General features: G+C 40.1%; 1 protein-coding gene across 1 annotated transcript in view; it reads left to right on the top strand.

The window, feature by feature from the left end:
- Positions 1-15308, top strand: part of FBLN2 (fibulin 2) — a 184528-nt gene that overhangs the window by 108428 nt on the left and 60792 nt on the right. Inside the window, exons 3-5 of the mRNA XM_078385359.1 lie at positions 576-687; positions 2425-2554; positions 9249-9435. Of these exons, the coding sequence (XP_078241485.1) occupies positions 576-687; positions 2425-2554; positions 9249-9435 (429 nt within the window). The remainder of the gene's footprint in view (positions 1-575; positions 688-2424; positions 2555-9248; positions 9436-15308) is intronic.

Raw genomic sequence — 15308 nt, 5'->3', positions numbered from 1 at the left:
GTAAATAATTTTCTTAGGAGGGGAAAAAGAAAGAGAGAGAGAAAGAGAGAGCAGTCAACTCTTATTTAGCACTAATATTTTGAGTTTGCATTCATTCCATTCTGAATATGGACATTTGTGAATTTGGAATATGCTTTTTTAAAGTTCTTGAATGAAATTCTGCTTCGCTCCTACACACAGTTCATTATTGCACTGGGAATTCGTTTGATTTTGAATACTTGTACTGTGTGTAATAGTGTTTATGTAGCAAAATCAGCACACCACATCAGGGGAAAGTATCAGCAGATTTGTAGATGTACAAAAAGGCTTGTGGAGGAAGGGGAACTCTAAGGTGAAAGTAGCCGCAGTATATTTCCAGTAGGGGCCTAGTATTCTCAGTGACCATGCCCTGCTGGCTTGGGTACTGAGGATGGTAGATCCAGAAAACGATTGAAGGAGTGAGGAGAGATGTCATGGAGTAGGAGGAATCTTGAAGGAAAGCATGCAATACTGCAATGTTTTGTTATAGGTCTGACTTGATTGTTGTCCTATACAAAATGTACTTCATATAGTTGTATACCTGCCATTTTTTTCAGGTTCCACAAAAGATCTAATTGAGACATGTTGTGCTGCTGGACAACAGTGGGCTATTGACAACAATGAATGTACAGAAATCCCTATAAGTGGAATGGATGGTGATATTTGCAGGTATGTAGACAAAAACTGAAGAAGCTTCTGATTCACATCCGACAAACACTTCATGATCTGACTGAAGCCTGTGTCAGGCAACACTCTCTTTTTATTTATATAAAAATTGAAAGCAAAGTTTTTTTAAGCTGTTCCATTCAGCTACAGAACATCAATACAGTATTTAGGGTTTCTTTTTTATTGCTATTATTGTTGTTCTTTGTTACCAGATTTATTATTTATGTTCAAAGAACGCGAGACAATGCCTTCAAAAGTGGCGATAGAAAAAAAGTCTCCTATTGAGAATCTCTGCTAAATACAAAGATTATCAAAATTTATGTACACAAATGATAAAAATCACTTTGTCAAAGGATTTTACGGAGTTTTTAAAAGAAACAATTGTTTGCATTTAACAGAGATTCTTGGGAGAGGACTTATTTTTCTGCTAGCATAAATGAGCAAGACCATATAGTTGGTGAAAACTGGACATGCAATGTTCTTTCTTCCACTCATGACCACCTGGATCTTGGCCTTTTCAAAGAATATTTACTACCATATACTCTGATTGCAATCATCATGGTTGCTTGTGAAGAAATATAATGCATGGGAAAATCAAAATTCTTGGTCCAATGTGCAGAACTATTGTAGTTAATGGGGAAGGGAAGAGACTAATTTGTCAGGCCCGGGATGGGCAAAGTCTGGCAGAAACTGGGAATAATGACAGTACAAATGTACTGTAAAGTGAACGTGCCCTTTAAGAATTCAGCTTTTGAATCAATGGGCCTTTATTCTCATTTTATGTGTATAGTCGTTTTATGTGCAGACTAAACTCCTGCTCATGAGATTATATTTGTTTCATTGCAGGTTTCTGTAAAGAACATAACTAAACTAGAATTTAGATTAGTTGGAGTTCAGGGTAATGGGGAATATGTGCACGTCGTGATCAAAGCACAAACTGTGGTACCTACAGAGGACATAATTCCAATTGTTAGTCCCAGCTGGAGTAGACAGTGAATGACTGTGTCTTGTTAAGTTCACATTTATGTTTATCCCATTGATTCAGGTAGTTGGGGGACTAACACTTAGATTTATGACCAGCTATAAAACTCCGAGGTTGTGTATAACACACTGTCACATTCTGCTTTCTATGGTGGCTTTGCTGTTTCTGCTGCTCCTGCTCTGGGTATAGGCTGAACACAGATTCAAAACAGATTCAAAGTACTGTGAGAATGATTGGACCTGCTTTTGCTGTAGATGAAGTAGTGACGCTGGCTGGAACAGTCATTCTTAATTGGGGGGGGGTGGTGGCTTTCAGATTTGATGGAGGCCACAGATTGGAAACAATTCTTCATACACCACCTGATACGGTTTATTATGTGACTTATACAATTCTGATTTGGTCTGCACTTCTTTAATATTGTGTTTTTGGCCATGGCCAAAGAAAGGGTGGGAATGGCTGGGCGAGAACATATTCAGTGGTTTGGGTTCAGATACTGACCCATTTATTTCACTGGAGTATTTAATGTGTCCAGCAATGGCCTTTTTCAAAGTGCATAAATGCAGAATTTAGAAAAGTTACTATTTTCACTGTAACGCACAATTCTCCAAGTCACTGTGGATGGCTGTGCCAGACAGGGGATTCTGGAAGTTGTTGTCAAAAAAAAAAAGTAACCTTCCCAGGCTCTACTCTAAATAGTTTCTGAAATAACGGTGTCTGCCCATTCCCTTTGAAAGCAACATGTGTTTCATTTGTTGTAGAATTGCTCAGAAGCAGTGTTGTGTCTCGTATTTAAAGGAGAACAGCTGCATTGGTGGCATGATTGCAGCCAGAGAAGGTGACTTGTGTGGACCGGATGAAAGTGATGCCTGTGGAGGATCATTTTATAAGGCAAGTTAATACTCCTGCATAACTTTATTGCACCAATGTTAATATAAACCAGCTTGAGTGTTGGCAATTTTAAATATTTGCCTTGCATGGTCTGTTTTTTGCTTAATTGCAAGACATCAGATGAGAATGTGAAAATTTCAATGAGCTCAGCATTTTGGCTGCACACATTAATTTCTTGGCATGAACAAGATGCATAATCTCTAATTTCAGAGCTTGCATGCAATTCAGGTCTTTTTTAAAAAAATCTAGTTGATAAGAATTTCATTAGTGCCTTGGCTATAAGGTCTATGTTCAGCATAATTCCTCCCTCCCAACATTATTATAGATAATCAGGGAAGTTGATTGCTATATGGTTTTCCCCCCTTCTTGCTTAGATAAATTTATTGGATTGAAACTGATATGAGCAGCTATTCCAACTTGACATTGAAGAACAAATGTTTCTTTGACTACAGAAACCTTGGCTAGAATCCTGTTGGCTTAGGTGATTGTGTTAAGGACAATTACACAAGCGATGTGAACTGTTTTCCTGGCTGTTGGGTGGGAGGTGCATCTTTCTCTGTCTTTGCAACTGTCTGCTCAGCCAGGCTTAAATATGCAGAAAGCACTTTTGTGAATGCTCTTTACATGCATGGAAAATGTCATCCAGAGTTTGATGCTTATCTCAGATGTTAAGATACTATCGATGTTGTATTTGGGGGGGGGGGATATATTTGTTTGATAAATATCTGCACAGCTTCTTTCATCTCAGTGAAATAACTTTTATAAAAATTCAAGATCTGGCTTCTTGGTTATTTTTATCCTTGCTTTCAGATTGGCTGGAATCCTATTGGTATTCATGTAACGTGCCTTATTATGACTAAATGACAAAACGCCAGGGTGCATTTCAGTTGCAACCAAGGCTTACTCCCATAAAGCATCTTTTAAGAAAATATTTCAGAGGAGGAGGGTTCAGCTCACGACCATGGGTGTGGCCCTCCAAGGCCCATGGATGAACATATGCAGCTGCTGGATCGCTGGAGATAGCCTGCCCCTTGTTTAATACAAGGCGAAAACATACATAGGATATAAGATTTGTACATTTGTACATTGGCCTGTGGCCTATGTTGCTGAGATAATTACCATGGGCTAATACATAGTTAAACACATAGTCCTGCACAGCAGCAAATGAACTCTTTCTCCTTAAGTCTCCTACCGTTATTAATACTCCCCATCCTGAGGAGAGCCTATCCAGGTCAATGCTTGACTTTCTTCATCAGAGAAAGGCATTGTGGAAGAAATGTCAGAGAGGCCATTTGTACTCTGCCTTACTCTGTGGAAGTCCAGTACGTGATGATATGGTGGGTCTCCAGAGCACTGTCAAGTGATGGCAGAAGAGTCGCCTAGTAGGGGAACATCCTGATAGCCCTTATCCTGCAAGTATGCCGGTCTCTTGAACGACAACCCACACTGTTAGAGCCTTCTAAAATTATTTGTCCTTGACAAAATTCATGGTGCTGTAATGCAGGAGTCATTGTATTCATTGTATGACCACTTCTCATTGCTTTTATTAAAATAAGATAGAGAGGAAGAAAGAAAATAGTAGATTCCTTTTGTTGAGCCAATTACTATGGCTTAAAAAAACAGGCAGTCTCAGAGACCAGTCTTAGGTATTCCATAAAAATTTAAAGCACAGATGAATGCGAGTTTGAAAGCATTCAATACTCAATGACTTTTTTAAACTCACCTTTTAATATCTGATTTATATCCCAAAGAGGACTCATTCTAGAGAAAACTACAACTAATGTAACATTAGACAAAGAAAAGTATGAAAGAGGGAAACAAGCAGTCTTTTGCATTACAAAGAAACACAACAATACTGCAGAACGTTTCTTTATGATTCTGCCTATTAAAGATTCAAGTGTGGTCCAAAATGTCTCCCTAGGATGGAAACAAACATGCATTTATTTATGTATATGTGTGTCTGGTTGATGCTTTTCAACCACAAGGGTTTCAAAGCAGGATGAAATAAAACAAAACAGCAGATATTGCAAAGCATCATAAAAACAGTTCATAAAAATATACCAGTACAAGTACTTTAACAATATCCCATCCCTTTAAAAACAAGAAGCAAACAAATTCACATCCCAGAAGGCCCAGTAGAATAAAACTTTAAAAAAACATAATGGTATGTGTAGTGAATATCTCCTACACTGTTTCTGGTAGTTATTAATTTTGTCTCAGACAATAGCTTGGTAGAGCCTGATAGTGCTGTACAGACAACATTACTCCAGGAAAAAAATGATTTGTTGGGATATGTATATATTATATAGGAAAAGTTAATAACCTCTCTACAAAAGGCTTTAAAGTTAGGACCAATACGTAGCACGTAGGCTGGAGTTAAAATGAAAACAAGGGCACTGTTCAGGTTAGGAGACCTCGCTTTTCATTCTATTTCCCCTTTCATGACAACAAAATTAAAATAAGGGTTTCAGCACTTAGGACAACTCAGCTGCAGGCATGATGTGGCCTGAAGAGATGATACTTGAGTGTAACTTCAAAAGCAATGTAGATTAACCCATTTCCCCTTCCACAATAGGATTTCCTCAGAGACATCTCCCATGGCAATTAAACTGTGTTTATCTATGAGTCACCGATCACAAAATGACACATTCCAAATGCAAGATACATAGGTGATGAAAATCTAATGCTATGGCAAGCAACGTCTTTCACCTCTTGAAGTATCATCTCTTATGAACTGGTGCTAAGCGTATGTCTAGGTTTAACCCTGGAGTTGAGGAGAGACTGACATGGCTATGCCTGATTCTGACTGATTGCTGTGCCAGCCTGTGATATTGGAGATATTTGAGCATACATTCCCATAACCCTTGCTCTTTTGCATTTCGTCAGGAAAATTAAATGAAAATCATGAAAAGACATCCTCTTTCAGTTTTCATTAGCCGTATATTATGTATTTTGCCAAAGGGTCTTGGAGTTAGGGGACACTTCTTATTAGTCATGTTTTTGTTTGTTGGAAGATTACGTGCAGTTTTTTGTGTTTTTGTGGTTTGACTTAATCTGAAAATGGAATCATAAAATGGATGCCTTGGGGCTCACTATAATTACCTGCTGAGGTAAATTAATTTTCTCAGTAAGATACAACAGGTCTATTACACTTCAATTGTCAGATTCCACACAACTTTCAAAATAGCTCCGGGCGGTTCTAACATTTGCGAGCAGGGATAGGTCAGCTGTCATCTTAAGTGAACGCAAATCTTGCCACCACCTACAAGGAACCACTTTTGTGGGGTACCGTACATTATTCTGAAGTGTTTCTATTGAAAACAGGGCTTATAGAATAATGTTCCTCATAAAGTTTCATTGTTGCCCTGTCACTTCAGCTGTTGAATCTTGTACAGAATCCTTCTAATGCAGCTGTACTAAAAAGCTCATTCACTTGTGCACCTCCTTCCCGACTCTGTCCCCCACCCACCCCCTTACATGTGAGACCCGGAAAATAAATCAGGAACTATACGTAAATTTCTCTATGAATAGGTTCCACTCCAGGGGCTGATGAAAATGCACAGCCTACTGTTGGAACTACTTCTGTCTGTGCCTTTGGCATGGAGCAATCTTGCCTCCCTACTATAGCTCCCCAGGCAACCCAAAAACTGATTTGGGGATTAAAGAAACCCTTCAGAGCTGGTTTTCAGGCTGTGCTAAAAAATGAAGTTCTGCATCACTGGTGTTTCCACGCTGGTGTAATGTTAAGATTTAGGCCTATAAGATGGATCAGCAAAGTGTAGTCATGCTATCTTGGGATGGTGGGAGTTGAAGCTTATCACATACAGAGGGTATCAAGTTGTGGAAGGTTTGATGGTTGTTGTGGGTTTTTTTGGGCTCTTTGGCCATGTTCTGAAGGTTGTTCTTCGTAACGTTTCGCCAGTCTCTGTGGCCGGCATCCTCAGAGGACAGCACTCTGCTCATTAGACCAGAGGTGCCCACAGGGCACAGAGTGCTGTCCTCTGAAGATGCCGGCCACAGAGACTGGCAAAACGTTAGGAAGAACAACCTTTAGAACACGGCCAAAGAGCCTGAAAAAACCCACAACAACCATTAGATTCCGGCTGTGAAAGCCTTCACAAATACATTGTGGAAGGTTTCCTGAGCGCTTGCATATACCTTGCTATTTTAATCAAGGTTAAAATATTTCATAGGAAAATCAGTTGGCTGAGTAATCCTAAGAGTAACACCTTGAGTATGAATTGGTGTCTATGCCATAAATACCTTAGGTTCAATTTCCACTGTGCTTTTATTAGTTTAGGTGCAGCCTGCCTTTTCCCTTTATTTCTAGTGTACCCAAAGGCATCATGTAATATTAAACAAAACAAAACAAGGTTATTAGATATTGGTCAAAGAACAATTTTAAAAGCAACTATTCTTAAAAGCAGTAAGAAAGCAGTAAAACACAGTTAAAAAACAACAACACACCTATGTGCCCTCCTCCAGTCTTCATAATGTCTGCAGCTAAATTATCCTCCCATTTCATCTAGGTAAGTCCTTATTTGAAAGCCACTGAGCACAAAGAAAAAAAAGCACCTATCTATCCATATAATGGGGCTGTGTATGGGCTAGATGCCACCCTATTTCATATATGTGGTGCCCAGCCACTCACAGTTATATAGCATACTACGTTCTTGCTCCCAAATCTTGCTTTCACTCTCCATAGTAAAAGACTGTGCTCTTACAGGAAACAGTCACTGCATCAGATTGCTGAGGAAATGCTGCTACTCATGTAGTGTTTTTGATATAGTTTTTGGCAGCTGTGTGAATCTTCTCTCCATGTAAGGAGAGCCCTTTATGCAGCACAAGTAGTGTCACAGTCTCTTAGAAGAGCACTGGTGTGCAGCAATGGCTATTGCTAGTACAATTCAGGAGGTAAAACTAGAAAGTCAAAGTGAAGTAAACAAAAAGCCTCAGTGTATCCAATGCCACTTTCTGTGTCGCTTTTAAGGCAGTGACATTGCAAACACTATTGTGCTTTCCAGTTACATATCCTCAAACACATTCATATGTGAGAGAAACAAGAATCTCTAGCATAGCGATGTTTTCAGGGCAGAAATGGACAGGATGGCAGGTTCATCATTATTTGCTTTAAAAAGTAAATGATGTTTGATTATCTTTCAGCAGTGTTTCACAGCATAGCAAGCTGCAAATTAGCTTGCTTTTATTTGCTGATGGGGTAAGATTTGTTTGCACATTGATTGTGAAGAACAGTCCTGAAGAACAGCTCTGAAACTGGAGAGATAATGTTTTATTGTATTTGTTTGTGAAGCTGCCATCCGATTTGTTCTCTCTTACAAGATGAAGCACATGTAGGCTAGATGTGGGAAGGTCGAAGCACTCTGAGGCAGAAGTGGGTAGCCGTGGCACAAAGTGTCAGCAAAATCAGTTGTCTAAATACCCAAAGCCTTTTATATGATCCAAATGTTATCGTGCAACATGATCTGATATACGTACACCTGTTGCAGATTTTCCCCACTGTATGATCTGGCTGGTTTCCCTGTAGAAATCCCCTTTGTTGAAAACATGGGAGCAGTGGTACATAACTAGAATTTCTGACTAGAATTTCCAGGTTCAGGGTCCTCTGTGTGTGCAAGACATAGCTTGAGATTCTTAGATCTTTTCCAGTCAAGGTTGTTTCAGGTCCATATCCTAGTCTGTCCTCCCTTGATCAGGCAAATAGTTGACAGGAATTGAATATACAGTGACAGTGTAGAACATTTTCAGTGGAGATGTCTTTTCCTGGAACAAGATAAAGAATCTGAGGCAGGGCAGTGGGGCCAGGCAGGAGAGGAATGCAGTGTTAGATTCACTGAGAACCCCAGGTAGAACTCCCTGGTGTGTTGTAAAACTAACTTCCCTCACGCATGTTGTGAGGATTAAAGTTGGAAAGTGGATATGTCTTTTCTGTTGCTGCAAGCAACACAGAATAAGTGAGAGGTGATTTTAAAAGTATATGTATTTTAAAAGCTTAAGGTAGATAATGACAAGAAATTAAAAGGAAGACAAGCATCATTACTAAATTAGTAGGACGTGCAGATGTTAAAACAATGGGACATTCAGGCGGCAGTGGAAAACACTTTAATACAGCAAGTGAAAACACAGATCAGCACACAAGCTAAAAAACATACACGAGTCCAAAGTTATGCTAAACAGGATGACTTTAACAATCTGGCAGAAGGCTGTTAAGTATGGGGCAAGAAAAGCCTCCCTCAGGAGAAAATTTCAGAACCTGTGCCTGGCTACTGAAGCATGTAACAAGTGATAAACACATGAATCCACAAATTTGGTAAGCAAATAGATTTGGCCCCGGTGGTAAACTTATCTAATCTTTTACTTTCTCTCATATAATGAAAGATTTGTATCTCTTTGTATTCCGTCAGAGAATTCAATGGTTATTACTCACTCAGGTGTATCTGTGTGAAGTATTTAGGTTCGCTGTTCTGTTAAGAGCAGCTGTTAAGCTTTCACCTCAGACACCGACCCCCAGTGGCATGCATTTGTGTGTATGAGGTGCGGCGGCAGTGTGCATACCAGTAACAGCCTTGCAGTATACAAGATGTCACTCTACTGATTCAGCCCAGTGAATGCTGTCATCCTGGCTTTCAGGGACACTTACCACTGCTGCCATGCTAATGGCCCCTTTCTCTTACAGCAATGTTGCGACTGCTGTGCCGTGGGTCTGCGAGTGAAAAATGAGGGGCAGAGGTGCGAGTCCAACCCAAATCTTGGCTATCCTTGCAACCATGTGATGCTTTCCTGCTGCGAAGGAGAAGACCACCTCATCCCTCCAGAGCTAAAGAGGCACCCTGAACCACTGCCAACTTCAACACCCGAGAAACGTAAGTGTCGCCTTGTTAACCACAGGAAGCAGAAGGGGAAGCCCAGTCAACTTCTCACTTCATTAAAAACACACACACACACAACACACACACACACAGTCATCCTGGAGATAGCACAAGGCACTCCATTGTGTGAGGCTAAGGAACTTGTTCTGTTTGGGGGCGATTTCCAGGAAACTGTCTCAAGGGCTACAGCAGCTAATTTGTCTTTGTGCAACTCTCGATTCTGCTCCTTTCTTGTCAGTTTATAGCACATTTTTTGTAGAGGCCAAGCAGGTTTTTGCAGTGGGTAATTACAGAACACACATACATACTCACACAAAGCAATTTTCCTAAGATACAGAGATGGGACATAAAATCTTGCTGAGATAGAATACACCTGGAATTCAAGGAACCATAAAGGATCTAAATTTGCAGGCACTACAGGACATAAAAACATATATCCAACACAGAGGACTGTCTGCTTCAATAATGTTACACTTAATAGTTCCTGATTTTTCCTTCTCTAGAGTTTCACTTCAGTAAGGACAAAATGCTTTTTGAAAATGCAATGTAAAGTGCTTACATTTGGCTGTCCTTCCCCTGGTTACTGTCTTTACATTGAAAAATGGGCAGTTTTGAATCAGACACCAAACAGAGTACCGACAGCATCATAAACACCTTTTGGACCAAATTAGATCACATTCCAGATGAGTCTCCTGTTGCATTGTGGTCTTGATTCCTGGTACAGTAAAAAACAAAACACAACATATCCTATCAAAAAATAATACAGTGATACAGTGCATTAAAATTGTTTTGAAATAAAGATTTACGTTATTTTAAAGAAAGGAGTCCTATCACACTGTAAAAATATGAATATAAAATGTACCTTGAAGATGATTGTGGGGAGGGGGGCACCAAGTAGCACTGCCCTCTCTGTGATGTCCAAAACTATCATCAGGGCTGATAGCCAACATGACTGGGCTCAGGAGGCCCAGACAGGACAGGACAGAAGACAGGACAGCACGGAGGCTATATAAAGGAAGCAGGTGAGGAAGAAAGGGGAAGGGAGAGAGAAGAGGCATGGGTGGAAAGAAAGGAAGGCAAAAATGAGGAGACATCAGGCAAGAAGGGTGCCGAAAGAGAGTAATTTCTGTCAGTTATAGGTCTGCAGAGAAACCTTTGCAGCTAGCAAACAAAAGCAGCCAGAGTTGAGAAAGAGAGAACTACAGAAGCCACGGTAAGCCACTGGATTTAGATCTATCCTGTGGAGTATCCCGGAAAAGGCCCTCTGTCAAAGGGGAGTGCCCAAAATGAGGAGAGGTGCCCTTGAGAGGGTGGGTCCTGGGATCGTTTGGGAACTATGTGGGCCCAGCCCTCACTGGCATCTGATCCCATCTGGAGAGCCTACACTGGGTCCCTGACTGGGAGGAAGGTGGCATGCTCAGGATATAAAGAACATTGGTCATTTAGTCCCTCCTGGCCACATTGGAGTAGGGACAAGTCCTTGTACCTTGGTGCACCTACAGCTGTTGACAGTTCCTGGGGCTAATTGTTTATCAGTTGTATATTTGTCTTGCCTCTAAGAATGAAATAAACCCTGAAGACTGCCAATGAAGGTGCTATGTGTCCTTGTGTAGGAAAAGGGGACTTGATGGCCCCTGATTATGTTGCTGTCTTCTTTCTGGAGGACACAGAACAGTTGAGAGGGATAAAAAAATTATTAGTTCCTGTTCCTACATACAACCATATTTGCATGATAATGTCAGCTACGACAGTACATAGTAGTGAAAATGTAAGAAGTACTTGCCATTTTCTTGCTCTCAAGTGAAAAAGCATGTTTCAAGACAATGAAAGGACCTGCTGAAAATTGTCAGCTGCTGCAAGGCGTTTTTTTTTGTTTTGTTTTGATTTTACTTCTGTAAAAAAAAATGAGAATGTGGAGAAAATGGCAATTGTTTCAGTCAGCAGCAGCATTAGCCAAATAACTGGGGCTTTCAAACCTAACGATGTTGTATTTTGCACAAATCACAAAGTTTATGTGAAAATTATCCTTTTTATGTATGCAAAGCCATTTCGAAGCCATTCCCCCACAAAAGAAGTATCAAAATGCCCCCCCCCAAAAAACCTACAAAAAAACTCTCTCAAAATCTCATTAGGGGTGAAAAACATTGAAATTATTTTTATTGAGACAGGACTGGAGAAACTGCTCCCAATACCTCTGGAGAGATATGGTAAATCAATGTGAATGCTGCCAAACTAGATGGTCTGATTTTGTACAAAACAGTTTCCTATGTTCCTAAATCCCTCATAGGGTAGCTATTGTAAACAGAAAGTGGGTGAGACCCCTGGAACTTGCAATATATGTGCTCAGGATGCATGACACCGTAGTGAAGAAGGTTTTGCAGTCATGAATACTCCATCATATTTAAATCCAGTTTCAATTAAAGTTAGTTATATTTGCATCTTTCCCATTTTCTTATTGCAGTTTTGCTGGACTGTGTGTTGGGGGTGCAACTTGGTCCACCATGATTAGAACATAGTGAATTGGCTGAAAAATGTTATAATTTTTACTGAACTTATGTCTGTTGTGGAAGTTTGTAGATATAATATTTCCACTCTGGAGATACTGAACATTTTTTTGTTTTCCAGTTCCTGTACCTTCAGGGGCTGTATGGGGTGTAACTGAATTATTTTACCTTAATGTTCCATAAATTATGCTTTTAGAGATCATAAAGTAATAGAGTAATTAATGCAGCATACTATTATTTTTGACATTTAATTAGATCCTACGTAAAACATAACACAATGATATATTGCAGAAAAATCCAATGTCAGAAAATAATCTGGTGAAAAAGGATGTGCATTTAATGGGATTTTTAAAGAAGAAACTTGGCAAATTGAAACTCCACAGTGTCAAAATAAAGTTTTCTAAATATAGAATCCTGATTTGTTTTAATTCAATTTAATGTTGATTTTATTTTAAATCAGAGGTGAGCAACCAGTGGGCCTCAGCCTGGTTTGAAGTGGCCCCTGACCTAATTTCAAAGAGTGATCTCTCTTTTTCTCACAAGCTTGGTAGGTGAAAAAGAAGAAGGGAATAAAAATTGAGAGAAAAAGGATGGGGGAAGAGGGAGAAGAACTAATGCCAGAGAACAGGAGTTACTAACCTGTGGCTCTGGCCACATCTGACTCATTTAGTCACACATGTGTCATGTGTTTAGTTGTGTTATCCTACTCAGAAGTTGCAATTCTGGTTCTTTGTGTTCTGTTCCAGTAGGCTTTGGGGCAATATTGGTTTTTACTTGGAAAGGGTGGAAGAATGTTGCTCCTGAGGGCATTCTGTGGCTAATTGCATTAGATCCCTCTAGTCAGGTGGAATGGGTGAATTTCCATGGGCTCTCCTACTCAGAAGTTGCCATTCTGGGCTGTTTTTCACAATAATGAATTTCTGCGAATAAAGAGATGGTATCACACAAAAAAGAAAGGAAGACCACATATTGACATTAGCAAGACTCATGATCAGAGAAAAGTAGAGCAATGTGCCCAAGCGCTTGAGGAAACCCTTCCAGGCCCGGCTGTTGCAAATGCACCTGAATGATGGGAACATTTCAAGAATGCTGTTTATAACACCACCTTGTCCACATTTGGCAAGTAGACCAAAAAGACGGCAGACTGGTTTGAAGCCCATTCGGAGGAGTTGATGCCAGCCATTGAGAAAAAGAGGAGAGCTCTAGCAGCATACAAAGCCTGTCCTAGTGAGTATAACTTGCAGGCTCTTTGAGTTGCTCGTAGCAAAGTCCAACAGACTGCAAGGAAATGTTCTAACGATTTTTTTTTATTTTTTTTTGGACTTATATACCACCCCATAGTGCTACAAGCACTCTCCGGGCGGTTTTACAATTTTAATTATACAGGCTACAGCTCTGCTCTCAGATACAAATATAAGTGGACACAGCTAACATCAAGGGAATGTATGACAGTATCAAGCAGGCCTGAGGTCTAATACAGAAGAAATCTGCTCCTTTGAAGTCTGCTACAGGCGTGATCATCCAGGACCGAGCACAGCAGATGAAACACTGGGTGCAGCACTACTCTGAGCTATATTCTAGAGAGAATGTAGTAACTGAAGAAGCATTAAATAACATTGAGTACCTGCTTGTCATGGAAGAGTTGGACAGCGAACCAACTTTAGCAGAAATAAAAGCGCCTTTGGATTCCCTCGCCTCTGGCAAATCACCTAGGAAGGATAACCTCCCTGTTGAAGTGCTGTGAAGGATGCAAACATCATCACATTGTACAAGAATAAAGGCAACAGGGGAGACTGTAATAACTACCGTGACATCTCTCAGCGCTGTAGGGAAGCTGCTGGCCTGTGTTGTACTGAATCCACAGTGTGGATTTTGAGCTAATAGATCCACCACTGACATGGTATTCTCCCTCCAACAGCTGCAGGAGAATTGTAGGGAACAATGATAGCCACTCTTTGTGGCCTTCATAGATCTCACAAAGACCTTTGATTTGGTTAGCAGGGACAGCCTTTTTAAATACTTCCCAAGATTGGATGTCCACCTCAACTCCTTAACATCATCAGGTCCTTTCATGAGGAAATGAAGGGCACTGTCGTTTCTGATGGCTCAACATCAGATCCCTTTGATATCCGAAGCACAGAGAAACAGGGCTGTGTCCTTGCACCAACCCTTTTTTGGGATATTTTTTGCTGCCATGCTGTAGCACGCTTTTTGAACTGCAACAGAAGGTGTCCATCTCCGGACTAGATCAGATGGAAAGCTCTTTAATCTCTCTAGATTGAAACCAAAGTCCATCTGAAATGCATGCAGGACTTCCTCTTTGCTGATGGATAATCCTGCAAAGCTGACCACCGGTAATCACCAAAGGCACTCCTTATCCAGAGTGCTGTTTACCCAAGGGCCAGATCTGCTGGTACATTTCCCTTCTGAGACCTACTGTATAATGCTAAAATCCCTTGTTCTACTTATGCAATAGAAAGATTTTAAAAGGAAAACTCTTTTAGATCAATGTTGTATGTATGACCCAGTGCAGGCAATTTATAGCTGACGATGGGTGGCATAACAGTATTGCCCAAGCAACAAACAGAGTAGAGGTAACTAATGTTCTAATGTTCATACTGTTGATTATGCAGTGGAGTGAACAATTTTTTAATGGAATGGAATGATCTTACACCACTGTTCCTCCTAATTTGTCTTCTAAGACAACATTTTGGTCTACTAGAATTATGGGCTCAGGCAGAATTCACAGAATTAAAACAAACTGGCTCAGCAAAAGCCAGCTTTGACTTTCAAGAACAAAATGTGAATTGATATCAGCCTCTTTCTTTTCACTGCTTCTCTACTCAGCCAGAACCATGGTAGGCCACTGAAAGCAATGAACAGGAAAAATATAAAAACAAAGTGGAACAGCAATTAGTCTGTTGCTGTTGTTACACTCTGCTTATCAGAAACAAACACCTTTTTTCTCCCTGAACTGAAGCTGCCTTAGGAAGAAAATGAAGAAATTTCGGCTAACATGTTGCTAGGATTTTGTAAAAAATTATGACTTGCACCATGTCTTGTTCTTCCTCTTTGTCCTTTTCTTCACTGTTTTTTTTTTTTTTGCATTGCGCCCAGTGATGTTTTTCCCCATGCTTCTTCATATTTTTTCTGCCTACATTTCCTTTAAGTGCTAGTTTCAAAAACCTAGGAATATTCCATATTTAAAACAAACAAACAATGCAAAAGTGTATGTCTCAATTAACCTGTGACACCATGGAGTGGTCAGAACATGCGGAATCTTTGCCACCACCTGAAAAATATAGGCTTTTATAACAAGGTTACTGATTCATTTTAAAGAGGGTGCTTGTGTACTCCACTATA

Source organism: Pogona vitticeps, chromosome 2, assembly GCF_051106095.1.
Source record: "Pogona vitticeps strain Pit_001003342236 chromosome 2, PviZW2.1, whole genome shotgun sequence".
NCBI lineage: Eukaryota > Metazoa > Chordata > Lepidosauria > Squamata > Agamidae > Pogona > Pogona vitticeps.
Note: the sequence above shows the minus strand (reverse complement) of the source record. Positions and strands in the feature narration are given on the sequence as shown.